Raw genomic sequence first — 27,632 nt, forward strand, 5'->3', positions numbered from 1 at the left:
TTGCGTGTACTTCTTTTTGCCTGTGTCTGCCTGTGTGTGCTGGCTTCGTCCCCTCGCACACGTTTTCGTCCTTTTTCTCCTTTCTACGTCTCAGTTTTCCTTCCGTTTCTCCGTGCTGGATTGCCCTCAGCTGCTTCCCTCCCCCCTTATTTCGCTGGCGTGGCGTTTTACCTTGGTGTTTCTCCTTTCCTTATCGTTTTTTTTGTGGGGGTCTGTACGCCGGCCCTAGTGCTGCGCGTCAGCTTCAACAAAGCCTGTGCACGAGCGCGGCCCGTGGAAAACAGAGAGGCGGATAAGATAAAGAGTTGTCCCGTCTTTTCGTTTCTGGATGATGCTGCTATGCGACTCTACCATGAGCACGACTCGTTGTGGATCACCAGTTTCATTCAGGGCACGCAGACACGCACCTGCACACACAGAGACCTCTGCGCTAACGACACGTTGGAGGGAAGGAGAGAGTAGAGCAAGGTGACGAGGAAACAGCAAGAGAGACAAAACACAATCGTGAACGAGGAGACGCGGCAGACAACGAAAGAAAGAGAGAGAGTACACATGCACACGAGGAGGGAAGAGGGAAGAGGGGAACGAGAGAGGAAGCAAAACAGGGACAAGCCCGATGAGAGAACACGATAGACACGAGAAGGGGGAGAGATGATAATGATGGCGGTATAAAAAGAGATGTACGCCGGTATACGGGGTATTGGTGTTGTGTTCTTCTTCGCAAACGTACAGAGTGGAAGAAACGGACAGAAAAAAAGAGAACAAAGAGAAGGGGGCGAATAAATATCAAGGCACACCTCCTCTCCCTCCATCAGACATGAGACGGGGGGGGGGGGGGGGGGGGGGGCAGATGGAGCAAGGGAGAGGGAGCTACATCGAGACCACGGGCGAGTCAGCATATTCGTGTCCATCGATCCGGCTTCTGGGGGCGGTGCGTGTGCGATCGTGCCGCTTACACCAAGGCCCTACCAGCAGGAATAGAGTGCGTCTTATTTAAGAGCATATATACACGTATATATACATATATATGTTGTGTTTGTATACTGACGAGAGTGCGGTGCCGTCCATCCTTCTAGGGCCATGTATCACGGGGGAGACATGAAGGGGTTCAGATGGGTGACACTCACTCTAAAGACACGGGCAGTGGAAATAACGAGAGAGAAGGCACTACGCAGTCACTGGGGATTTTTCGCAAAAATGGAAAGTGAACGGGACACGGATACACGTAGACTCAGCATATCGCTTTCACGGAACCATGAAGAATTGATTCTCTGTCGATCTCGTCGCACCGTTGTCTCGATGAAGGCGTGCAAACACAAGTCAAAATAAAGAGCAACGGAAAGAGAGAGCTGTTTTCGCTTTCTGCCGCCGGGAGTGATGCACTCACTGGCCGGCAAAGGGAGGTTGAGGAGGAGAAAAAGCGATAGTTCTTGGGCAGGCTTCACTGCCCAAGCCACGCCTGCGTAATGCGCATTTATCTTCCTCGAACACCGGCACGCAGCGGTAATCTTTGGTTTCATCGTGCTCCTTCTGCCATACAACATGAGTCGAGCTCCACGCTGCCCCGGCCTGTCACAGGCCCCCGCCGCGTCGTGCGAAGCAGCGGTAGACACGCGTTGCATCAACGTTGACTCAGTCACCTGATCACGGCCCCTACCTCGAACTCCGCACAGACACCCTTGCTTCGCAGGTCGCCCCACAGCAGCTCACATTATGCCGGTCGCCATCCGGTGCGTCCCGTCACAGCGGCACCCAGCGTTCCCACGCCAATGGGCACCCGGAGCAGGGGTGAGGTGCGTTCGAGTCACGCTGACGCTCCACCTATCATATGGATGGCGCAAGCGCGTTCACCGTTGCAAGTCGCCCCCGCGCAGCGCCAGCCAGGACCTGGCCGCCGACATCATCAGCGATGCATCGCTTTGACCTCCCCACGTCGCAGGTACTCGATCTTGTCACCAGCAGTGGGTCAGCATTCGAAGAGATAGAGTGGGAGGCCTTTCGGCTTCCCAATGGAGTGGGTTTACGGGACCCTGTAACACCACGCGCTGTGGTGTTCCTCGTCAGCAGAGACTTTGTAAACGGTGCAATTTACAAGAAAAAGACAGGGGAGCTTACGAAAGGGAAAAAGAGCACACTTACCATGGCGAGGAGATAGATGAACCTAAAGGCAAAGGGGTGAAGGGGTGAAGGAGGGACAAGAACCGTCAGGTAGAGGCAGACTAACGAAGAGAGTGAAGAGGAGGATAGGGATTGTAACAGGCGGGAAATACAGCATCACTGTCGCACGGGATGGGGTGGTAAGAGGTAGTAATACAAGTCTATGACTACTGTGAAGAGAAGCAACATCCGCAAGAGGAGAAGGGGGGCAAGAAGAAGCAGAGATTGTCATTGCTCTTGCCCCTTCTTCTGCTGCTATGTACCGCTTTTCGATCATCGTTTTTTGTTTGTTTGTTTTGTTTTTGTTCGTGCAGCTCCAAACCTCTCCAAGTCTCACGAAAGACGAATGCCGAAGCAGTGGACAAAAGAGAATCGGAAGGAAAGCAAAAAAAAAATGTAGAAACAAAAGGCGGCACGTGATTTCAGGTGTCCGAAAGCGGACACAGGGGAAGGGGGTGGTAGGAAGAGATGGTGGAGAGGACACCGCTATCCCCTATGTGCAGAAACGGTGAGCGAAATGAAATTGTAGGGGTGGTAGGAGAGAACGGGCGACTATCTTCTCAGCGTGTGCGTGGGTGCCTGCAGGAGCTGGTGACGGGAAACGTATCATTCTCTTGCTATCGGTGGCCCCCCCCCTCCTCCTCCTCCGGCCTTCTGAAAACAACACAAAAATGGAGAGCCCTCCCCCTCCCCCGAATACAGTCGACTTGTGTCTATTGGCATCGATCTTTCTCTTGAACTGTCAGAAGTGGTCTATTCGCTCATCACGGTTTAGTTGCTAATGGGTGGAAGGAAAGTTCAGACCGCGACTCTGTCACGGTGAACACGCATACACACACACACACACATGTACATGTACGTACACACCTAGTATACTAGCACAGTTGTAAGCGTGAGCCCGAGTGGAAGCCTGCATGTTCATGTTTCGCTGCGGCAAGATACGGAGTGCCAAATACGCGCACAACACACGGGATCAGAGTCCATCTAGTTGCATCCGGCACAACTCTTGCAAAGTGAGAAGAATAATAAGCATGTGAAACAAATCATAACAGAGTGTGAGGGGGGAACCCCCTTTCTGGTTATGTCTGCGACCGTTACATCGAAGGGAAGGGAAAGGAAAGGGGGCGAGGGGGAGATAGGGAGATGGGGAATATAAACAAAAGGAGAGAAAAGGAACGCACAGAGGGAGAGAGAGGGGTGAGCAAGGGCGTAAGGATAAAAGGGAAAAGGAAACATCCCCACCTCGCGTGTTGCTTCTGCCTTCTTTGCACTGTAACGTCTGGACTTCGTTTTCACCGGCTGCCAAAGACACCACGAATGCGAGACAAGGGTCCAACTTCACTCTCCCTCTCGTTGGTACCTTTTTTCTCGCTTCTAAGGCGAGAGGAAATCATGCGGAGAGAAGCGAAAAGGAATGCGAAATGGTCCACAGCCTGGGGAAGGGAGAGCAGGGAACCATTCGATCGGGTTGCGAGAAAGTGGAGGTCTGTGGAGCGAGAACAAAGGCAAGAAAAAAAGGGGGTTCTCTATGCTGATTCCAAGAAGACACGCGCACCCTAACCAAGAGCAAGGAGGAGGAAAAGTGAACATATACACATATATATAGATACATATATACACAAGTACTGGAACGAGAAGAAAGCAGACGAACGGAAAAAAAGAACGTACAAAGGGGGGAGCGAGAGTAAACGTTGATACCACATGAAGTTCGGAGACAGAAGGAGAAGGGGGGGATGAACACGCAAAATACACAACATAAAAAAAAAAACACAACGTAGCGCACTCCATCCCTCCTAGGAAAAAAAAAGGGGGGAAAGGGGAAAAAGAAGCGGAAGAGTGAGCCACGGCGTGTTCGGAATAACCACGCGAGCGGAAGGGAAGGCAAAGGGAAAAGCGGGCGCTGAATCGCATCCACGTTTTGGAAAGGCGTTGAGAAGGGTGTGAAAACAACAAAAAAAAGGGGGGCAGCGAAAACGATAAAGTCAATCAAGGGGACTCTCTGTTCGACTCACAGCTACCTTTTTGGTGTGCCAGGGCATCGACAGCGGGCCACGGTTCATTGCTCGAAGTAGCTTGCTCGCATGCCGTGAAACCAGCTGAGGCCCCTTTCGCAGATAGGGGAAAGAAGGCATGTCGTCATCCAGTTTGCCACATCGAGCAAGGACTGATTATACAAAATGAAATGTCCTCGCAGCCACTCGGCTCCGGCTGCAATGCATACTCCACGCGGCTGACAGATCTCTCTCTTACAGACCTGGCGATCGAGTCCGAGGAGACAAGACGCGCCAGCGACAGCGGTGGTGAGCGCGGACGCGCCTTGCCCTCGCTCCTGACCCTCTACGGTTGTCGCCGCCGTACCTCGCAAGGCTGCCTCGGGTCACTCTGCCGTCACGATGTGCACCGCGGCACTCGACTTTTGCGGCGCTGAGATGTCCACTACGATTCCGATGTCTACAAGCAACCAAAGCGAAGGCGCGTTGGTGACTCTTCCGCTTGGGCGAAACAAGCGATCGAGCGAGGCTGGCGGCTGCAGCGCAACGCAGGAGGAGGCTGCCTCCTCTGTCAAGCCGATGTCCTGGCTTGCGACTGTGTTCAACACGGACAACCCCAGGTTGCTGAGGGCGAAGTGCGCGAATTTGGTGCTGTTGCCAGGAGCGGCCGCGATGGCGGTGGTGGTTGTCGTCGTGACGGTGTTTGTCGCCAGCAGGATCCTTTTTCGACCAGCCCGCGAGCGATTAGAAATGTTAGGAAGGATGCCGCTGCCAGATGCGAGTCGTGGCGGAGAGGGCTGGGTGCCGCGCGCGGCAGTGAAGTTGGCGACTGTAGCCGCCATGACCGGAGGGGCAGGGCCGCAGGTGGCGGAGGGAGGAGCGGTGAATGAAGCGGGACGTGGCCGCTGCCTGTGACGCTCACGGTCGCACCGCTACCGCTACTCGCCCCCATCTCTTGTACGAAGATACCTCCAACGCCGGGGCGGCTGCGTCTACACGTTTTGCTTGGGCGCTGGATGGACTCGATGAGAGTAATCGCAGCGCCGATTTGGTGCGGACCGGTTCCGTGGAGGTGCGTCAGATGGGCCGGCAGCTGGCTAGGTGGGACAGGCACCATAAACCGACAGCTGCTGAGGAGAGCGACTGCAGGCCTTATCGCAGCCTTTGGTGATGTGCTCGGTGCGAGACCCTTCACTGGAGTAGCGGCGGCTGTCGGCAGCGAGGAATGCGAGACACACAGAGTTGACCGAGATACGACGTTAGGAAGCTGCTGTGTCTGCAGCGCAGATGGCGGTGAAGTTTGCGGAAGCGAAAAGGGCGTGCGGCGCTGCAGCGGGACCACGAGCAAGGATGCCTAGTACATGGACTGCAGCGGCGACTGGCAGCTCAGACGCTGGATTTCGTGCAGGTTGCCTTCCAACCAAGGCGCCAACTCCCACTGCCCAGCTGAAGTCCTGAGCATGCAAAGCCCAGGCGGGGCTTTTGCTTTTCGCTTAGGACAAAACCATGCTGCTTCATTTCCCGAGTGTAGCGCCGCCTCGCTGCGACGCGGGAAGTGGGAGCATTAGTGCCTCATGGAGCGAGTTCCTGCTAGATGGGAGACGGGCCTGCCTCACAGGAGCCGTGAACGAGGAGGCGCTGCTGGGTTGGGGTTGCACGAGGTGGTGAACATCAAAGGAGCGACGATCGCCAGCTGCCGTAACATGGGCGCTGGACTGCGGAGCGTGGGTAGTGGCAAGCACCGTTTTCCGCTGCTGCCTTGGTTGCAGTCGACACGCCGGCGAGAGGGAAGACACGTTCGAAATGTTGCTGCGGTGCAAGCTGGTACCTTCTTCCACCTCACCTGCATTAGCTGCGTGCCAGAATCTCCTCGCTCTGCTCAGAGGGCTAGTTTGTGACAGTGTATCCTCCGCGCACAAATCGAGAAACGCGTGATAGGGCGCGGAAATCACCCTGGATGGGCATAGCGCACTCCGTCAGGGGACTCGATGGGAGGGGTCGACTTTACAACACGCAGCGATTTCAATGCTTGGGCTATAGGCGCGCTGAGGTGATTGGTGAACCACAGCCCCGACTACGACTCTCCTTTCCCCAAGCTCCCCCCCCCCAAATATCGCCCCTGTCCTTGAGCAATGCTTTTCTGAAGGAGCATACGGGTGTGCGTCAGCTTTGCCGAATCGACGCTTGAAAGGCCATCTGTGACCATGCGCGTTGGTGAATCCATCGTGACCTCTCCAGTCCCACCGCCAATTTGTCGGTCCTCTCCGCGCGCAAACGGAAAGCACAAGGTCGCTGCACCCGCTCTGTCGGACTCGCTTCTCTTGCATGGAGTGCAGAAAAAGCCGGATGGCGAGTTCTGCAACTCTTCGAGGCACCAGACGCGTTGCAGAAAGCGTGCGGATGAGTGTCGAGGCGACATCGGTGAACTCGTGAATGAGGCACTTCGCCTATGCAGTGACGATCCTCTGGGGAAGAAGCGTGTAGATGCTGGAGGATGACATTCCGCGTCGTGCAGGCACGGCGCAAATGCTCTGCAAAGTAAAAGCACGTGGCCTCTGCTGTGCTTCAACGACTGAAGATTCGGGACACAGAACCAGCAAAGTCCTTCCGTGAAGGCGATGAAGTGGCTCGTGCAAGATTTCCGTCGTCGACACCGGTGGAAGCCTGCCTGTTCACTCAAAGAAAACACCAGAACCACGCCCTTAATCATCCACAGCAAAACAAGTAGATGTGGGGGTGGGAAAAAAAAGAGAGGACGAAGTTCGAAACTAGAGGGGTGAACAAGAACGCAGTGAAGGAGACGGCCCGCTACGACTTTGCTGAGTCCCCGTATTCTTTTTCACTGTTCGGAGACTTTGCCCCGCAAGATTGCAAGACACCCTTCTTCCGCTGTCAGGCAAAACACGTCTTCTTGCCCTTTGCAAAGGCGAACAACAAACAAAAAAAAAACTGACGAAATTTTCTCTGAGGTGAGAAGACATGAAAAGGGGAGAGGGGTGTTGGGGTGTCCTTTTGCCTTTCTTCCCTGCGAAAGAAAGGGGAAGGATTGCTAAGCATCGAAGGGTGTTTTCTCGGCAGCAAAGAAGCAGCATCACAAACTTTTCACCAAGATCACAGTCACAAAGCCCAGCCTTTTCAGAACTGCTTTCCTTTGGTAGCATATTTTTCTTTTGGTTCCCCTCTTGAGGGGGGGGGGACAGCAGAGATGAGTATTCTATGGGTAGAATGCTCGAAAGCGAGGGACACACAGAATCAAAAACAGAGTCTATACAAAAACGAAAGCACCTGCACAGAAAAGACTCGCTCGGCCACCTACAACGAAAAAAAAACGACGTAGAACAACTATTGAAACGGAAATAAAGTAGTGCAAGACGTACACGATGCAGGAACGAAAAAAATTTTGAGGGTCAAAGAAGACGAGGACGAGGGAGGAAAGACAAACCGTGATCACGCGAGCAGAGAAAAATACAACACAAAAAGGAGAAGTAAGCGAGTAAAACGAAACACAAGAAGCAGAAAATAACAGGAAAGGGCAAACTAGCCTTCTTGCTTCCTCCTTGCCCAGGAAGGAGTCTGCGCGTATGTGTGGGTGGGTGCGTGCGTGCATGCGTGTTTCTCCACTCGAGACAACAATGGGGAGAAAGGGAAGAGGATAGAGGATGAAAGGAATGAGAAGGGCGAACGAAGCGAAGATTAGCAGTGATGTTTATTATTGTCGTTGCTTTATTCCCTTGCCTTATTATCATCACCGTCTCTTTTTACACGCACGCATCTACACAGCTATGCTCTCACTTTTACCACGGGAGATGTGGGCAAAGGGAAATTAAATGTGGGCGCGAGTCTTGCAGGAAGTACGGAAAACGTACGATTGCACGAAGTGCGTGTGTGGGGAGGGGGGGACCAATCTGCCGGTTCTCCTTCAAGGCCTCTACGAAAAGAAAGACCCAAGTCCTGGGCAGTGGCCGTGGCCAACTTTACAAGAAGGGATCTCAAGGATAGTAAAAGAATATATAGAGAGAGATACTAGGCTGGAAGAAAAAGAAAGCACACAAAGAAAAAAAAGCATGGGAGGATTTGTAATCGAGCCAAATGAGTGTCGTCCCCCCCCTTCATCGCACCTGGTTGGTCTGCTTGTTTGTGTCTGTGTTGAAGCAGTCGAGCTTTCTGAGGCTAGGGCGAGAGGCAATAGAAGAGAAGATGTCTGGTGTGCAACCAACACCGGATGAATGAGCTTTGGAAATGGGGTCGATCAATGAAGACCCATCCTTCTCCCTTTAACTGTTTGTTCTTCCTCTTCCTCTTGCTGTCTTGCTATCAAGGTAGGAAGGTAGTACCGGCCACCGCTACTCGGGAAGATGCGTGGTCGAATCGTCAACGAGGGCATGAAATAAAGAGGGGGCTGTCAGAAAAAAAAAACGCAAAAAAAAAGAGATGGATACGAGGCGAGTTAGAGAAAGAGTGGCGGAGAAACCTAAGCAAGTTAGTCCATCACTCATCATCGAGTGGAACCGAACGTGACACCAGCGCCACAAAAGTGGCCCTCACGGCTTAGATTTCCGTTGATTTATGGCCAAAAGCGCTGGACGACACGACACGGCGAAAATGCTCCCAAACAGAAGCACATCTATCAGGACGCATCGTTATTTTTTTGGTTATTTGCTTCTCTCCTCACGTGAAGTGGAAACGAGGAGGACGAAAAAAACAGCCGAACAGATCCTCAAGCACGCACCCGAAAGCCACGGTAATAATCACTGAACAGTGAACAAAAAGGCTGAAAAGAACTGACGACAGAAAAACACCAACAACAGGGCAGGTATAGAAACGCCGAGGGTGGCGCACCAGCGCTTGGGTGTCTATCACGGTAGCAAATTGTGTCTACATCTACTCGCTGCGTCGCTTCTTTATGCATTTGCGGGAGTTTGTCCCCCCCCCTCCCCCGCTGCTCTTCCTCCATAATGGCGCCTTCGTTGCCCGTTGTACTACGCGTGCGGGGAACACCGTTTCTTCGCAACAATACTCCAGCACGCAAGAAGAGGAGAAGCAGAGGCGAAAAGGACTGGTGACAGGGTGTGTGTGTGTGTGTGTGTATATATATATACAGCATGGGTGGGAAGCAAAGGAAACGAAAAAGAAGCAAGAAAAGGCTAATTTTACAATGAATTCAAGGCTTGAACTCGTACCCAAGAAGCACAGGCACAGACGTACACAGGCACACGCCCACACGAACTTTGTAGTATTATTCATAGGGCGAAGGGGGAAAAAGTGAAGCCATTCTATGTGCAGTAAGGCAGGATCATCACGGAACTACAAAAACGTGAACAAAAAAGTGAGCCATGAGCATACACACACACACACAAAGACGGACAAACTTAGTTGGGTGAAAGCAATGCTCCAGTTTTGTCTATCGTCGTCTGCACTTTCTTCCGCTTCTCTTATTGTCTATGAGGTGCACGCTATGGAAGAAGGGTCAACGTGCATGAAAGGACAAAGTCACAAGACAAACACATACATATAAAAAAATGATGGATGGAATCACCAGCTTTGCGGCGCGCTGACCACTAGTCATCAGCAAAGACCGCCTTCATATCCCAGGGGCTTGCCACTGATCCAGGTGCGTGTCGCGCCGCAGGGCATCAGACTTTGAGTGGCTGCGAGATGTGCGACGTACATACCCCGGCACAGCCTCACGGACAACTGGCGACACGGTGCTGTGCCGGCGGCTGCTGCCGTGCCCAAGAGACGGAGCCATGGCTTGCGAAGCGGTCTGCTGGTGCTGCATGTGAATAATAGATGTGACCTCGTCCAAGCGTCGTTCGATGCGACTGAGCGCCTTTGATAGAATCGGGCTCGCTGCATAATTGTCCATGGGAAGGTTGCTGCCACTCCCAAGAGCATTGTACCCCATTACATCGCGGTGGAAAGCTGTCTCGTGGGTCGCGATGCTGTGCCGCGGAGGTTTGAAGAAGCCAGTCATGAGCGCCGCAGTGTCGACGCTGCAGTTGTTCAGCGCTGAAGCCTCGCCGCCGTTACGACTCCTTAGCCGCTCCTGCTCCTCGATCTGCTTCTCCAAAGTAATCAGGCGCTGCTCTTTCGACAAAAGCCATACCTGAGAGTCGCGGAGGATCATCATGTCATGCTCCAAGCCCTGCGCTTGCTCTTCCAGCGTAAGGCGAACCTTGTTGAGGAGTTGCCCACGATTTGACGATGAGCGAACGCCTTCCCGTTTGGCGGCAAGAACATCTTGCTTCCACTGGTGTCGCGTGCGCCGCAGCTGCTGCTTCCGCTCTTCGAGGTTCTGCTGTTGCAGCTCTACATACCTGCGGCCCTCCTGCAGGCGAGTCCTTTCTCCCTCCACTAGGCTGCGCTGCTCCTCGAAAGAAAGGGGTAGCTTAAACCCACCAGATGCCTTGGTTGGGTTGCCGCTCAGGGCAGGCGGCATCAAGTTTGCCGCTGGGTTCGAGGAGCGAAAGTCCTGCCCGCTCCTTGAGGGTGTGATGGTTGCAGACGCCGTAGCGGCGGGCGTTCCTGGAGCCGTTCGAAACTCTCCCGTTTGCGGGGATGGAAGGATGAAGGGAGATCCGGCAAACACCTCACGAAGTGCCTCTGTGACAAGAGCTTTGATGTCCGGCTGCGGAGACGCAACAGGGACGGCCCCAGCAGCGCTCTCCTCGACTGAGTTACGTGTCAGTAGCCTTCTGTCAAGATGTGGAGGAGGCGCCTTTCCCTTTCCGATGTCACCGTCGTCATCTGTAGCACTCATAGATCGGCTTTCCAACATGCGAGGAGTTGGCTCGTGCGATTCAGCAAGTCGCACGACGCTCAGGCTGCTCCGTCGCGACTCCTTTTCCTTCATGAGCTCCTGCATAATAGCATTCAACTCTTCTTGAGCCTTCTCCTTCAGCTGCTGCTTTAGGGCCTCGAGCTCCTTTGCTTGGGAAGCCCTAATTTCTGCCAGCGTCTCCATAAAGCGCTCGTGCTCTTGAGAAAGCTGCTCTTTTTGATGGGCACTGCGCTGTTCCGTGAACTCGTCGTGCATCCTTTGAAGTTGCTGCTTTTGAGTTTGTTTGAGCTCCTCTGCTTCGCGCTCCATGTCGTTCCGCAGCGTCTCGAGGCGCCTGCTCGCACAATCTTGCTCTTGCCGAACGTGCCGGTCATGCTCCTCGCGTATCTGTGCCAGTCTTGCGTCCATTTCCTCCTGCATCTGCTTCTGCCTTTGAGCCCCAATCTGCTCGAAGACACTGTGCGACTCTTGCACATCCTTCGCAAAGGCGGCGAGTGCAGTCTCATACTCGCGCAGAAAGGCTGACGAGAACTGCTTCACGTCAGTCATGCTTTTCATAGCTTCCTGGAACGCCTGAGATTGAGCCTCTTTTTTGATCTCCGACTCCTGTCGCTTTTCGCGTGTAAAGGTTTCTAACATCTGCGCAACTTCCGCCTCGACTTTTCGCTTATCATGCTCGAGGTGTGCTTTCAACTTGTTGCGCAGGCGCTCGCTTTCAGCGGCGAGCTTCGTCTCACAATCCTGCCGCAGCGCAGCGAGCTTGCTCTCTAGCTCCGCGCCAAGCCTTGCCGACTCGATATTCAGCGCATCTGCCGTCTCCTTCTCGATCGCAGCTCGCCGCTTTTGTTTTTTGGCGTTTGCACCCTCTTGATAGCGTTTGAGGTCCTCTGCTACGTCTGCGTCGATTTCCTCCTTCTGACGCTTGAGGTTGCTCTGTTGCTGAGCTCTATATTCCTCCAGGTCCTTGCTCACCTGCTGATCCACCTTCGCTTTATGATTTTTCGAGCTAGAAGTCACCACTTTCTCTGGTGATGATGTGCCCAGCTTGTCTAGAGCCCTCAACCCGTTCACACCACCACCAGCCACTACCTTTGATGGAAGGGGAAGGGCATCGGGCTCATCGATCTTGGGTGCTTTCGCGGCATCAGATACAAGAGAGGAGACGCTACGGGAAGCGGTAGATTGAAGCTCGGTGGAGCCCATGCGTGCCGCTGCAATATTTTCCTTGTTCTCCCTTCCTCCATCATTCAGCATCGTGCTGATCTTCAGAGATTCGGGCAGTTCCTTCTTCTCCTGTATGGGCTCCAGGTCCTTGACGCTTTTGGTCTTCCCAGCTGCCTCTTGGGCTTTGGGTTTTGTCTCATGTGCCTCCGTGTCGCCGGCCTTTGACCGCCTCTTCTTTGCAGCCTTACCGCTATGTGCGACCTGAGCCTTGGACGAAGCAGCGGGGGTAACTTCCTTGTCACCCTTTCCATTTTCTTTTGCGTGCAACTTTGCCTTCTCCGTTTTGAGGAGCTCACGGTAGTGTTCATCGGAGGGGTGATCCCAAATGCTCTGCCCGGTCTTGAAGTTGAAATAGTACAACTCGCCCTTTTCGCTCTTGCACGCCTTCCAGTGGTCCGGAAGTGGCGCCTTGAGACCCTCGCGTGCTATCCATAAAAGGGGCATGTCGTCGGGAAGCTCCATCCCAAGCCACTTCCCATACTCTACCATTTCGGCTTCAGAGGGTTCATAGCCTGTGTCAGGTTGCACTTCGAGAACTACCGACATTCTGCCTGCCTAATACTGAATGATATGCGCTACGCAGTGTAGTTGTGATTTCCTGGTACTTTTTTTTCTGTTTCTGTGCATGCAATCACTGAAGTAACCGTAGCAACCGCTGTCCGCAGGAGTTAAACATACAAAAGGAGGAGTTGCAGAGAAGATAGTGAAGGCGACGGGGAGAGACATGGAAGTTCCTTTCACCAGTGACAGTTCCTCGTCGCAGAGCTGCAGAGTGCGCCTTCTGCTACGCTGTGCTCCCCCCACCTGCTCCGTTCTCGTGAAAGATAAAGTCGAGAAAATGGGCGTGAAAAGCAATGCAGGCGGTTGCTTTAGCGGAGTACGTCGCAGCTAAACTTGATTAAAATAAGAAAATGTGGCACTGTTGCACATAGGCCTGCAGAATTAATCAAAGGTAACAGAGGAAAAACACTTTCCAAAACGCTAAGCAAACGCATTGAAAGAACTCTGCAGGAGATCTACACAATCGTGCATCAAGTCACCTTCTGGCGCCTTCTCGCCCTGTTTGGCAGTAGGTCGCGTAGCTTGCATGCTAATAGCTTTTGTCAAGCACCCGATGTTGAAAGATACAACATCAAACTCGAAAAAGCCACGTCATCAGTCCATCAAGGCATATAGCGCAAAGCCCAGTTATGACTGAAGCCCACAAAAGCTCAACATTCAAGAGTGAATGTGCTCTCGAAGACCAGGAAACAGAACCTAACACGATGGAGCCCGTTCCACGTGGACAACACTCGCGGAGAAGTGTACGCTGTGCAGACACGAAATCAACATTTCGCCTGCAGCCACTGTTCCCTTGTCTCACATACAACTCCCTAATAACCCGAAGTCGATCAGCGCTCCTTCATTTCAGCAACTTTCTAGTCATCAGCTCCTCTCCCCTAATGCGAAATGGTTTTCACATCATAACCAATGGCGGCTCCCAGGGTCAGAACACTCGCGTCTCTGCACGAGGTCAACCCCGTTTGTACACTGACCAAGAAAAAGAGCTGCGGTTGAAATAGAAGTGTCGTAGCAGTCCTTGCTAAAGTGAGCCTTCCTCGATGAAAACCTTCACTTTCACAGCAGCCGTTCAGCTATTCCAAGCGCAAGGCCGAGAGCCTTGGGCTTCATGCGTTTCACTGACAGAACTCTGTCGAACAGTATCAAATGCCCCGATTTGTGCCACTGTAGCAAGCCCTCCGCAGATACAACAGAGCTACCTTTATTCAGGGATTCTCCACTCGAATCGCAACAAAAATATATACACATGCGATCTTGCCGATGGTATCATTCTCCGGCAAAACGAAAGAAGCTCTCACCTAGTGTAGTTGGCGGGGCTCGCAAAGCGCTGCTGAACAACACCTCCAAAGCACGCGGCAATCCACTTCTCCAGTTGCATCGTCTCGACAGCTGTTTGCAGCAGATTCCTCAAGCACCTTCCTGCAGGACACACACAAGTCAGTCATACACCCTTTTGCACCACATCTTAGGCGGTCATTTTGGCGCCACAAAGCTTTAAAGCGAACCATCAACAAACGCACCTGTTTAGCCTCAGCTAAATGTCATTCTAGCAAATAAAGCATGCCAGTGGAAGGGCAGCCCAGTGTGTGACTCAGCGCCTCCTCTAAAAAGCAGTTGAAGTCTTCGATGATTTCCAATCGGTGAACCTGGTGACGAGCAACCGTCCAGCTTGCTTCGATAAAGAGGCCGAACACAGCGTCATGCAGTCTTGGAAGGGAATCACTCGCTTCCCTCGCACCTTGCCCGTGCCTTCATGTGTCGGGGAACGATACCCTTCCATACACTTGCAGCAACGCTATTAGAAACTAGGTGTTTTGTGACTGTAAAGTGGTGCACCTGCTACGGCAATATTTTTTTTTCTTTCGAGGTGTCCATTCTGAGAGCTGGGCAAGATGAGTTCGAGCCACCCTGACACTCTGCCTATAACATGCATGGCACAAACGTGTTCATTGTTGCAGGTCTCTCAGATGAAGCCTACGCCAGGGCAGGACCACTTGCATCGGCAACAATACATTGCTTTGACTTCCCCGCAACATGGGGGGGGGGGGGGCTGAGCCTGCCGCCACCAGAGGTGGCTTGGCATTGGAAGGTATATGGGGCTCTTTGGATTGCCAATAGAGTGGAGCACTTGGCCCTGAAACCACGCATAGGGAGTCCTCATCATTCGGGAGATCGTGGAAACTGCAAAAAAAAAAACTTACGTCATACTATGTTTCATATAAAATGTAGAGACACTTGACCTCAATATGATTGTAGAGAAAGGCAAACCATTTACTCAAGAGCATCCAGTTATCTCTCGCGAAAAAAGGCCCTAATGAGCTAACGCAACAGCTTGCAAGACCCTCGCCCAAAGGGCAGGTGCAAATGTCAGTTGGGCGAGTAATTTTGCGGATAACCTGTAACCAGCTTAGCAAGTCCTCACAAGAATCAGGCACAGCATTGGGAACAAACTCGAACGCCTACCAAGAGAACCTTCCGATTCCACGAAAGGGCGGAAACGAAGCACCAGAAAAAGACAGTCTATCAACTAGTACCCTGAGGATCGACGAACAATGTGAAGTGCTCCAGTCCTCGGAACTGTTTTTCGAGGCCCAAAGGGCAGCCCTCGCAGAAAAAATGAGGAAAACCCCAGAAATGCATCCATAGTGCCACACCTTCAACGCATCACTCCAAGTACTGAATAATTCCGTTAGATTTTCACATCCCCAGATTTGCTCCATCAGAACCCGTTGAAAAAACCCAGCACGAATTTCAAACGGGAAAATGCGGGTGTGGCCTCCTCTGGCTGCCTGGAGAGTGTGAGTTCCGCGAAAGTATGCAAATTCATCCTTTCAAAACGCTAAACATCTTCATTAATGCGTAAAAGCAGATACTATGAGAATATCTTCTGCATTCAACTCTCTAACCCACACTTCCTTTTGACTTCGTGTACATGCTACTAGGAGCAAGCCAAGCAACATTACGCGCAAACACCATGCATCAGTCTCTGTCGCACTGCAGCTCCATCCTGGCCGTCTAGTGCGAACCATCCGCCGGTGAACCGGCCCATTCTTCTAACGGACCATTCTCGTCCTTCCTCGTGTGTATGTGTTGTACCTCCGGCACCAGACGAGCCTGGGTGGACGACGCGCTTCGACCCACGTAGGCCGAGTCCAGCGTCCTGCCCTCGAGGGCGGAGGCGGTGGCGTCTGGCGTGCTGGGGACATGGTGTGGTCCAGGTGCATGCCGGATGAACTCGGGGAGGAAGCTGGCCAGCCTCATGTCAGGACCCTCTGAGACCCTCGGTCCTGCCTGCGAGCCACGCTTCTCGCTCAGTGGCCTAAAGCCGCTGCATCCCATAGCATGGTGCACAGGCTCTTCACATCGGGGTCCGGTGGGCTCGGTAGTGCAGCTCGGGGTGTTCTCGTCATGCCTCCCACACCTGTGCTGCAATCAGCCCACACCGGTCGGATGGGGATGCCGCACATGCTGCGCACATGCACTGTGGGGTGTGCCGGTATGGATCGCTTCGCGCACTTTTCGCCCATCACCCTTGCCCCTCTGACCTCCACATGACTTGCTCGGATGTGATACACCACTGCCGTCTGTGCGTGGCGGCACGTGCGCACAGCACTCGCATTTTTCAGGACCGGGGGCCGGCTTCAGCTCGGCGTTGCTGTCGGGAGGGGGGGGCTCCCTGCCGTCATCTTCCGCTTCCGCCCATGCCACGGGGGCCGTGTCTGCATGGCTGGACCACGTGCGTCGCGATACCTGCAACGCTGCCACGACGCCGCGGCAGCAGGCGGCTTTCCGCCATCCGCTGGATCCGTACACCTTTGGCACGAGTGGGCGGGCCAGGCGAAGGGGGCCCGCGGATACGGAGGCGGCGGCGCACAAGGAACCCGTCGCCGGCACACACACACACACACACACACCGAGAGAGCGCAGGGGTGCAGCGATGGGACACCCAGCGGGGAAGCCCATGCAGCGAGAGCGAGGTGAGCGTAATCAGGCCACCGTGTGCAGGGATCACCGCGTAGAAGAACGGCGTGTGCCCTGAGCCCCCCCGAGCGATGCGCGAGCCCCGCGTGGCGCAGCTGGAAAAGCACCTGGCCAGACACCCTCATGGCAACCGCGGGTGGGCATCACAGCACCAGCGCAGCACTCGGCAACACACCCCCCGCACCCCCATACGGCGCCGCTGCCAGTCACCCGCCGTCGCGCGAACCCGGGGTGCGGACAGATGCCCGCGCGGAACTGGAGGAGGAGGGTCCCCCACCGACCTGTAGCTTCAGCGGCCTTACCCCCCCCCCTCTGGTGTGCGACAGCTGCCGTGAAGAAGCTCTTGTCGTGGCACGTCGCGCCGCGCAGCGCGGTTTTGCGGGCTGTCGGTCTGGCTTCTGAGACCTGTGACCGCGTCCGTCATCCATGCAGCTGGCGTCGGCAACCCTGGCAATGTCGATTTTGCAAACTTGCATGCTTCGCCGCCGCGTTCCGGTGCACAATGGACAAAAACAGACCCAAATGACAGGCGAACGCGACGAGCTGGTAGCGCCAGCATTCGTGCCCAGATATGTCGCAATGCGCCGCCCCCCACGCACCCGCACGGCCCCCACCGAGCGCCGCGAGGAGGGAGAGCGCGCCCGCGACAGCAGCCACACACCACTTTTGGGGGACTTTGTTCACCCAGCTGTCTTTGCAGCCGGCCAAGCCCCAGCCACACCCCACCACACCCAGCGCAGTGGCGGCAAGAAAGGGGACCGCGGCCCCCCGTCGCCGCCCCCATGGGCGCGGCATTGTTGTGCAGTGTTGCGGCCCCTCTTGATTTTATGGCGGCGCGCACTGCGCCACCTTTCCGCAGCGAGTAGAGGAGCTTCCCAAAACGGCGGACTGGCCGCCTGCACGCCGCCAGCGCTTCTTCCTCTGGAGAAACCCGCTCGTAGCCAGCAAGGGGGCGTGCCCGTTGAAGCGCGGGAAACCGCTGCACATGGGGCAGGTTTGTGGGCTCCGTGGCTCCCCCGGAATCGCTGATGTCGCACACGCCGGCGGAAGCCAGAGAAGCGCCTTTGCCCAACTCCGCGACCAGATCACTTTTTTTAAGGCGCGAAGATGGTCGAAGGATGTTGTGCGGCGGTGAAATGGTACGCTTGTGCGGGAGTGCGGCGGTGGTGGATTTGCGGGCGGGGAAGGGGTCCAACGGAGAGGGTTTTTTGTTTTCCCCGCATAGACGGACTTTTGTGAGGCCCAAAGGCGGAATTTGGGAAGCCCTTTAAAGGGCCACCGGAATTTTTTAGAAAGCACCATGTTAACGCTAGGTGGTGTAGTATAGGGTGATAAATGAGAACGGTGCAATGCAGAAAAGCCTACGGGTGCGCGTTAGAAATCTAGCCTTTACAGGCGGAGCTCCCCCACCACCGCCTTTTTTTAACCGTATCAGCGGTTTGTTGTGAAATTGCAAAGGTGGCAGGCTGGCGGCGCCCATTCGGTCAAAGTAGCTGGGGGAAAACAGAGCCAGTGGGTCTTTTTAAGCGGGTATTTTTGGCAGGTGCCCCTGTTAGCGGTGACGCTGCCAACCGAAAGGGAAAATACGGGTTGCAAAGGGGGGGGGGGGAAGAGCTTTGCGAAAGGCCCTTTTTTGTTTGTTTTCTTCCTCTGCAACCAAAAAATTTCGGGTGGCTGCAACTACGTTTCTTCCCGCGACTGCTGTCAGGACCGTTGGGGTGCCATCGGGCAAGGCGGTGCGCGGCAGGGGTGTTCATTTAAGGGTTCCACCATGCGAGCTTATCACAGCAATGAAGAAAGCCCACGGTATTTATTAAAGACTTTGCGTCAAAAGATCACCGCTTTTGGCCTCTATTTTTGAAAAAAAAATACTGGGGTAGCAATCTTTCGATGAGCTTGTCCCCTAGGAGGTGCGGAAGGTGTTTCTGGAAAACCACCTTAGCGCTGAACGGAGAAAGCTGTCGCATGCAGACATAAAGAAAACGGGGGGGGGGGTGGAAAAGCCCTCCGGTGTTGGCGCCTCGCTTGTGGGTTTTGCTTCTTGAAGGCAAGGGGGGTGCGGTGGGGCTTCGGTCGTTGCGGCCACGCCGCTGTGGCAATCTCCCATCTCCAAAATGACCGCGCGGCTGCCGTAAGTTCTTTCCGTTGGCTTGTGGGGCCGCCGCCCGGGCATGCACACCCCAGGGGCTGTTCAAGGGCCCCCTTTTACGAAGAGGCGACGCAGACCGCGGCGGCCCTCTGCTTTCAATGTCCCGCAGGCACCCCCTCCCCGTTTCCAGGCTCGGCCGTTACACACCCCAGGCCGAACCGCCAAGGACCAAAGCGCCCGCAGCGAAACACACAAACGCACCCCCTACCAACCCAACGTAATCAATATAAAGGGCTTGGGGCATTTTCACAAAAAGTGGAAGGAAAAAAAAAAGCGGCCGTGTGCCACGCGAGCCCCTGCCGGCGCGTCTTTCAAAAAACTGGACCCCGCCCTCACCGGTTGGGTGGCGGCGGCGTTACTTTGCCGTCTGGGGAAGGGTTCGCGGGGGTGGTGGGTTGCCCGGGTGCGGGGTGGGGGCTCGGCAAAACCCCGCCCGTCCCTAAAGGCCGGCCCAACACGCCCATGGCCGAACGCAAAAAAAGAGGACCGCGCCCGGGAGACCCCCAGGGCGCTTTTTTAAGAGCAGCGCCCAGAGGACTTATTTTCAGAATTTGCAGCGGCCGGATTTTGGCTTTTCTAAGTGGAAAAGTATGGGCTTTGGTTGTTGATTTTATACGGTTCCTTTTCCATGTCCTTGGGGGTGCCTGTTGTCGGGTCTGTTTTGTGGCCTCGTGGGGGATGTTTTGGGTGCGCTTTCCGCCCCGCATCCCTTGCGGGCTTTTGGGTTTCCACAGGGCTCGTGGTTTTTGTGGATATCTGCTGATTCGTGCCTTTTTCTTTTTGGCAATCCTTCTAAATTGATTTAGCGATGGGGCCTTGTTTCTTTTCAAGCGCGCTTTCAGGGAGAGAGAAATATTTGGCGCCACCTGCCTCCGCCTAAGCCGGCCGATGGTTCTTTCACGCCATCCCGGGGCCTTGGTTTGGCGCTGCATTCTTGGTGTCTTGCTTAAGGCGTGGCACTCGCCGGAAAATATGCTAGGAGGCGGCTAAAGGAGATCGGTTTTTGAAGGGGTGAACAGAGCGGCTGGCGGGGGTGGCGTTTAAGAAACCGCGGCGGCCTCGCTTGGCCGCTCGGCCCCCGATGTCAAAGCGCAGATTGTTTTTTTCATAAATTGATTTTTTCGCCTGCCATTTGTTTGGTCATTGGGGGTGGCCAATTTTCGAGCCGGGGGGGGGGGTTAGATATCGGCCCCGGCGTGGGTCTGGACGCGTGTTTTGGGCAAAGGCGTGGAAAGATGAAAAAAAAAAGCAGGCCCTGTTCCTGAAATGTGTAACGGCAAGAAATGGCAAGGTGGCAAACGAATCTGAGAGTGCTGCGCGGATTTCCTTGTGTAGGCTGCTTTTTAAATTTTAAAAACCAAATGTGCGTTGCGTTCCCCAATTTTTCATGGTAACTGGGGGGGGGGGCTGCTAAGGGGCTGGCTTTGGGGTTCGCCGGTGGCGCCGTGGGGTCCGGGGCGCCCCGGGGTGGGATAAAACGCCCGGGGCTAGGAAACGAGGGTGCCCCATACTAGTCAAGTTCCGTGTTTTTTAAAGTTTTTTTTTCATTTTTTGCTCTATGAATTGTGTGGTTTTGGGAAGCTGCGTTTTTTTTTTGTTTGGCCACCCGCTTCGCACGATGATAAGTTTGTGGCCGCCGCGGCCAGCCGCCAGTTGTTTGAATCAGTTCTCCAAAAAGAGTGCGGGTGCGAGAACCCTATTGTTTTTTGGGACCCAGAGGCAACGGCCCCCAAGCACAACTACCAATGACATTTCTACGTCTCTAGGGTTTTCTTTTCTTGATTCCTGAATTTCTTTCCCGGTACTTTTTAAGCGGGGTCCAGGGTAAGCCGGGGGTGGTCGGGCAAATGAAAAGCCCGGCTTGGGGGCCTGGGGTCCTTCCTTTTCATGCTGTTTTAGCCTCAGAGACAGACTTGGACTCCAAAGAAAGCGCTTTACAGATACACATTTTGGGGTAAGTTGCTGAAACTGCGGGGTCTTGGTGTCGGAAAGGCCGCCGCCACATGGGCGGCGGGGTGCAGCCCCCCACCCCCGGCACCAAAAACTGCGCAGAAAAAACTTTCAAGGTTCTCTTTTGCTGGATTGTTGAGGCGCTGTTTTGTGGGCTTTGGAGAAGACATTTGGCAGGCTCACACGAAGTGCAAAAGCTGTGTGGTGCCCGGCTTTGCGAAAAGCGTGGGGTCGGTGTCCTTTGGCCAAATTCGGAAAGCCCGGACCTTCCGCTAAGATGCTGCTTCGAAAGTACATTTTTTTGCGTTCAAGTCTTTCCTGATCCTTGGCTTTGGCTTTTGGTGGAAGAATTCGAAAGGAAGTGCAAAGTAGGCGGCGCTTTTAGGGACTGCTTGCCCTTTCTCTGCCCAAGACCTGGTGGAGGAGGAGAGGGTCGAGCTCGTAAACTCCCATCGTTATTCTGAAACAGCTTTATTCCATTGTTTTAGAATCCTTTGTGTATTTTAAGTTGGTTTCTTGACGATTGAAGGCCCTGTGTCTTTCCTAGATTCTCAGCGGGGGTGGCGATGGCTTGGTGACAGCCATCGGGGATCAGTGATATCTGGAACTTCAGCGCGATTTTTTTTCGGCTGGCAGCGAAGCGAAAGCTGGGGTTTATCGCATTTCAAAACGGGGCCCTGCATTTCAGCTTTTTTTTTAAGGCTTCATGACCCCCCCCTTTATAATACAGGGCGGCATTATGGCGCGTGTTTGCCAGCTGGCTGAACTGGTTGCGTTTGGGTGCCGCGCGGGGGCGACTTGCAACGGTGAACGCGCTTGCGCCATCCATATGATAGGTGGAGCGTCAGCGTGACTCGAACGCACCTCACCCCTGCTCCGGGTGCCCATTGGCGTGGGAACGCTGGGTGCCGCTGTGACGGGACGCACCGGATGGCGACCGGCATAATGTGAGCTGCTGTGGGGCGACCTGCGAAGCAAGGGTGTCTGTGCGGAGTTCGAGGTAGGGGCCGTGATCAGGTGACTGAGTCAACGTTGATGCAACGCGTGTCTACCGCTGCTTCGCACGACGCGGCGGGGGCCTGTGACAGGCCGGGGCAGCGTGGAGCTCGACTCATGTTGTATGGCAGAAGGAGCAAGCTTGAAGCAAGGGGAGAAGGGGTTGTACATTACAGGTTGAAGAGTTTTGGCAACGGCGCTGAAGGCGTGTGTGCTGTAAAGCTTTGCGTGTGAGGTTTTGCGTGCCCTGGGAGCCCGTGGACAGTTTCGCATACTGCTCCCGCACTGAAAGGGTGAGGAAAAGTGATGGTCGTGAAGAGAAAATATTCCGCTGAAGTGTGATTGATTTTTTATCGAGGACTTGCAAAGCTTGAGGAAAAGAGAGTGATTCGGGTAGATTGAAGTAGGATGCTGGTCAAGGCGTAGTCTCAGCATTTGCTCTGAGGTACCTTTTGACAGACTACTGGCGAACAGGTGAGCAAGTGTTCAGCTAATGAGTATAGCGAGTAACCCTTGCGCTGCATTTTGCTGGTATGGAAATGCAAGCTTTTTAATGCATGTACTTTCGGCAGTTGAGTGATATGTGCTTGACTTTAATAGCAGCCTATCGGAACCAAAGAAAAAACACAGGAGTGCTTTCTTCGTATAGCAGTCACGGGCTACAGCAGCTGCAGCAACTGTGTCTGCGTTGCGTGAGAACGACACGACTATCTATGGTCTCTCGTGATTTTTTCTTCTTGACACAGTAGCTATTGATTACACACGTCTTGTTTCCTTTTCTTCATTATTGCATCTACCACAGATCGATGGGGCGCACAATTATCAAATTTGGAGGGCAGTCTAGGACTGACGCAGCGGAGAGCTCTCCTACCAGATGTGTGGAGGAACCCGTAAGCGCGGAGAGTGCTTGGAGCAGCGTCACTGGTGAGGGTGCATGCATAGTTGACAGTACGCTGTTACGGAAGTATTTGGCGCGGAAGTATTTAAACGCCGACGCAGAAGGGGAAAATACCCTTGGCGTGCTCGTCGCTGAAGCCGCTAGTGAGTCTCCAGATCTCCACAGTAAGAGTATTATCTACGAGGACTGGAAGTCGTGAAACACTGCCTTTATAGTTATCCCTCTGTGATGATTGCAAGAAAAATGGTAGATGCAAGCTGATACATGCTTCCTCACACAATATCAGAGATAAATGTATATGGACCCTCGTTGACAGAAAAGCAGCAGCGACGGTAGGGAGTTGCAGCAGTCCTTTATGGTGAGAGCACGCGCTCAGCTAAACTCGCGTGCTTTTGTGACTGCGCAACACCGTCGAATCCCACTTACTACCATATCGTATTTTGATTTTCTGTTCTCACACGACTAAAACTTCAAATAGCAAAGCTATCGCCACACAGTCTATCTTAGCAACCATGGCAAATTCTGTCCGCTACCGCAACGGTGAACAGCGCATCGTCGGCATCATCGGCGACGAAGACACAGTTACCGGGTTTCTTCTTGCCGGCGTTGGCGACAACCGAGTGATGCTTAACCAAAGGGAGAACCCAGAAGAAGGGCAGCAAAGCAAGCTTCCACCAAACTACTATGTTGTGACCCCATCGATGCCTCTGTCGGAGATCGAAGAGGCGTTTACAACGATGTGTCGACGAAAGGATATTGGGATCATCATCATCTGCCAGCACATAGCCAACGATATTCGCCATCTTTTGGAGGAACACAACAGTGTGATTCCTTGCATCTTGGAGATTCCGAGCAAGGGGCAAAAATATGACGCCGAAAAAGATTTTGTGCTGGAGAAGATCACTCGTGCGCTGGGTATTCGGTAGCTTACATACGTCGCGGATGGATTGGCAGTGTGTAAATCTTTTTTGCTTTGTGCTTCTTTCTATTTGTCCATTGGGAGGAGGAAGCTGTCGACCAAGGCGTTTTCATGTATTTTTGGTGGTGCTATCAACTATTAGGATGGTTAGTAAGCAATGCCCGGCTTCGCTCTTCAAGAGGTGTGAGAAGAAACTACTTTTCAGAAATATATAGCTGGTCTTTCGCTCGAGATTTTGAGCACTTGTTTTCTCTTCAAAGCAGTCGAGAGAGTTTGGCGTATAGATGTACGTGCATGCATGTATCGCGTCTCTCCTGCCGTACTTTATGCTTCCGAAACTTTGATCTTTTTAACCTCACACACTGCTACTCCTCTGTACATCCCTTCTTTCCAGTGTCATTTTCACACGCAAACTGCTCTGGGTAGATTTTTCAGCAACAGGATCATCAGCTCATTTGTTATAGCTCCGCTTTATCAGTATTATACGCTAAAAACACGCTTACATACACAAACACACTGACACACAAAAGAAGCAACAGTTTTCCATTGCAGATTGAATCCCTTTTCAAGATGAGCGATTATCTTTCGAAGCTGAAGGAGTACGTGCTGGAGAGCACCGAAGTCAATGGGTGCGCCCCGAGCATGGCCACTTCGACTTTCAATGCCCCGTATGAGGTCGCACGCAGGACCAAGATGCTGGGAGCCACAGACAGCAGCCTGTTGAGCTTGCCTGCGTGGAAGCGTTTGCAGTCCCTGTACGAGAAGCACGGCAACGAGTCCATCCTTTCGCATTTCGAGAGCGATCATCAGCGCTTTGGGCGGTACTCGATTGAGGTTGGCCTGCACAGCGAGGACAACTTCCTCTTCCTCGACTATTCCAAGTCGCATATCAACGACGAGATCAAGGACGCGTTGGTTGCGCTGGCCGAGGAACGTGGAGTGCGGGCATTTGCCAAGGCTATGTTTGATGGGCAGCGGGTGAACTCTACTGAAGACCGCGCCGTGTTGCATGTGGCGCTGCGTAACCGCAGTAACCGCCCAATTATCGTTGACGGGAAGGATGTGATGACCGATGTGAACAATGTGCTTGCCCAAATGAAGAACTTTACCGAAAAGGTCCGCAGCGGAGAGTGGAAGGGTCAGACGGGCAAGAGCATTTCCAACATAGTCAACATCGGCATTGGCGGCAGCGACCTTGGCCCGGTCATGGTGACCGAGGCACTGAAGCCGTTCTCCAAGCGCGACATGCACTGCTTTTTCGTGTCCAACGTCGATGGCACACACATGGCTGAGGTTCTGAAGCAGGTGAACCTGGAGGAGACCATCTTCATCATTGCAAGCAAGACGTTCACCACGCAAGAAACGTTGACGAATGCCATGTCTGCACGCAACGCCCTCATGGACTACCTAAAAGCACACAACATCTCGACGGATGGCGCCGTTGCAAAGCATTTTGTTGCCCTATCGACAAACACGGAAAAGGTTCGTGAGTTTGGCATTGATACCGTCAACATGTTTGTGTTCTGGGACTGGGTCGGTGGCCGCTACTCTGTGTGGTCCGCCATCGGTCTCTCCGTGATGCTTTCGATTGGCTACGACAACTTTGTGGAATTCCTGACAGGCGCGCACGTGATGGATAACCACTTTGCGTCTACACCGACGGAGCAGAACTTGCCGATGATGCTGGCGTTGGTCGGCATCTGGTACAACAACTTTTTCGGCGCGGAGACAGAGGCGGTGCTGCCGTACGACCAGTACCTTTGGCGTCTGCCGGCCTACCTTCAGCAGCTCGACATGGAGAGCAACGGCAAGGGCGTGACCAAGAAGTCTGCTGCAGTGGCTGTGCAGACGGGCTCCATTATCTTCGGTGAGGCCGGCACAAACGGTCAACACGCATTCTACCAGCTCATTCACCAGGGGACCAAGATCATCCCGTGCGATTTCATTGGCTGCGTCCAAACACAGAACCGTGTGGGTGACCACCACCGGATCCTGATGAGCAACTTTTTCGCGCAGACGGAGGCGCTCATGGTAGGAAAAAGCGCGGAGGAGGTCCGTCAGGAGCTGGTCAAGTCTGGTATGTCGGGTGAGGCTATGGAGAGGATGATTCCGCACAAAACTTTTACGGGCAACCGCCCCAGCAACTCGATCCTGGTGAATGCTCTTACTCCGCGTGCGCTGGGTGCCATCATCGCCATGTACGAGCACAAGGTTCTCGTCCAGGGCGCGATCTGGGGCATCAACAGCTATGACCAGTGGGGTGTGGAGCTTGGTAAGGTGCTTGCCAAGTCTATTTTGCCGCAGCTCAAGTCCGGCAACATCGTCTCCGATCACGACGGCTCTACGAATGGCCTGATCAACATGTTCAACACGCGCGCACATCTGTGAAAGAGTCTCTTGACGCTACTATTTACAGCTTCGAAGTGCGTGTTCTCTTTCCTTCCTTTGTTGGCGATTCGACCGACAGGTATCGATGATCGGGAAAGAGTTGCGTTTGCTCTGTCTGCTGTGATTGCCTCTCAGGGGACGGGAGAGGACAGCAGCATATCAAAAAACTATACACTGCTTGAAGAACTGTAAGTGGGCAATGGGTTCACGCTATGTAACTCTATTGTGAAAAAGAGGCCTTCGAGCACAGGATTTGGAAACCCTTGAGCTCCTCAAAGGCTGAATCAGCAACCACGGCAAAACACACAGCCCAGCTTCTCTTCAAGTATAATTTGCTTTCCTACACAACCCGTTCCAGGGCGGACACTATAAGTCTCAAGCACGGCTTCCGAGGAGAACAACAGTAGCCATGACGTCAGATCATATGAGAGGAGACCCTTCTTTTCATTCGCTATTCGAGTGGTCTGAAGAAAAAAAAAGAAACGACTACCTTCTGGATTGTGTCTGCAGCCCAGCCTTCCTTCCAGTTTGCTGGAGCGTTTTCACAATTGTGGAAATGAAGCTCTGAGAATACGAAAGCAGTGTGCAAAGGAAAAGGAGAATGTGAAAAACCGTTACAACACCGCTGGATCTGTTTCGCGCTACGTCTTAACTTTCCCAGACTGCCACCTCGATGTCGAGAAGCACCTCGGTGTTATTGTGTTAGCTACTTCCTCATTCTGCACGGTTAACTGTGCCCTGCAGGGCTGCTTCCGGTAGTCTCGCTCTTTCTCCACTGCCTTTCCTTATGTGATGGCATAATAAACAACGCGGTGCTTGGGAAAACAATCACCACTTTTCGTTGTTTTTCATTCATGGTGTCGCCATTTTATCGAGATGAGTGTGGAGCTAGTACTTCTTCTCAAGCCGCAATAAACTCCTAGGGGAGAGGCAGGTACAAGTGAGCTGGGGCACTACATTGTGTGCCGACATACGGCATCCGCGACGGCGAAGAGACCGACTACTGTGCGGCAGCGCCGCCACAAACGATGCAGCGCACGGCAACTCGCTGTTTCTTTAGCAGCTTCACCAGGGGCTTCTCCAAGGGGTTTTGGAAGGACGCTGGCGGAGCCTCTGGTGGGTTGGGCGGCAGCAGCGGAAGCGGTGGGGCCAGTCTTTTTGGCCGCAAGGGCGGAAGTTCTGGTAGTAACGGCGGCAACATCTTTGGTGGGTTCGGTGGCGGTAGCGATTTCCCGCCTGGCGGGCCACTCGGCGGATTCTTTGACAAGGCGCTCGAATGGTGCAGCGAGTCGCACGCTCGCGACATTGCACGCGAGATGGGCGTGGATCTGCGTGACATCCGCTTTGAAAAAACACCCGAGGGTGGAATCAACGTCACGGTGGATGCTCCTAAGGCGACACCACTGCAGATTGAGCAGCTCGGCAAGCGTGTGCAGGAGGAGTGTCCGGTGGCGCGCTTCCGCAAAACTCAAATCAGCTCACCGAAGCATGAAATGAAATGGGTGCAGTTGCCCCCCCGTTACGATCGATGACAGAGAGGCGGCGCTGACGAGAGAAAATGAACGAAACGCCTCTCGCCGCTGCCCGGCAGCATCCCTCGTTCCGCCCATCACATTTGCTATTTTTCCTACGTGACA

At 53.7% G+C, this 27,632-nt stretch overlaps 5 protein-coding genes across 5 annotated transcripts; 4 read left to right on the plus strand and 1 right to left on the minus strand.

Moving 5' to 3' along the window:
- Positions 1-9,729: 9,729 nt before the first annotated feature.
- LMJF_12_0510 (conserved hypothetical protein) lies at positions 9,730-12,642 on the minus strand (the record flags this gene model as incomplete). Its single annotated transcript, XM_001681605.1, has 1 exon — positions 9,730-12,642. The coding sequence occupies one exon, from the start codon at positions 12,640-12,642 to the stop codon at positions 9,730-9,732; it is 2,913 nt and encodes a 970-aa protein (XP_001681657.1).
- A 9,187-nt stretch (positions 12,643-21,829) lies between these two features.
- Positions 21,830-22,024, plus strand: LMJF_12_0515 (hypothetical protein; the record flags this gene model as incomplete). Its single annotated transcript, XM_003721739.1, has 1 exon — positions 21,830-22,024. One exon carries the CDS (start codon positions 21,830-21,832, stop codon positions 22,022-22,024), a length of 195 nt encoding a protein of 64 aa, XP_003721787.1.
- A 1,176-nt stretch (positions 22,025-23,200) lies between these two features.
- On the plus strand, positions 23,201-23,614 carry LMJF_12_0520 (putative vacuolar ATP synthase subunit; the record flags this gene model as incomplete). Its single annotated transcript, XM_001681606.1, has 1 exon — positions 23,201-23,614. One exon carries the CDS (start codon positions 23,201-23,203, stop codon positions 23,612-23,614), a length of 414 nt encoding a protein of 137 aa, XP_001681658.1.
- A 563-nt stretch (positions 23,615-24,177) lies between these two features.
- PGI (glucose-6-phosphate isomerase) lies at positions 24,178-25,995 on the plus strand (the record flags this gene model as incomplete). Its single annotated transcript, XM_001681607.1, has 1 exon — positions 24,178-25,995. The coding sequence occupies one exon, from the start codon at positions 24,178-24,180 to the stop codon at positions 25,993-25,995; it is 1,818 nt and encodes a 605-aa protein (XP_001681659.1).
- A 1,028-nt stretch (positions 25,996-27,023) lies between these two features.
- Positions 27,024-27,527, plus strand: LMJF_12_0540 (conserved hypothetical protein; the record flags this gene model as incomplete). Its single annotated transcript, XM_001681608.1, has 1 exon — positions 27,024-27,527. The coding sequence occupies one exon, from the start codon at positions 27,024-27,026 to the stop codon at positions 27,525-27,527; it is 504 nt and encodes a 167-aa protein (XP_001681660.1).
- Between the last annotated feature and the right edge of the window lie 105 nt (positions 27,528-27,632).

Source organism: Leishmania major, chromosome 12, assembly GCF_000002725.2.
Source record: "Leishmania major strain Friedlin complete genome, chromosome 12".
Lineage (NCBI taxonomy): Eukaryota > Euglenozoa > Kinetoplastea > Trypanosomatida > Trypanosomatidae > Leishmania > Leishmania major.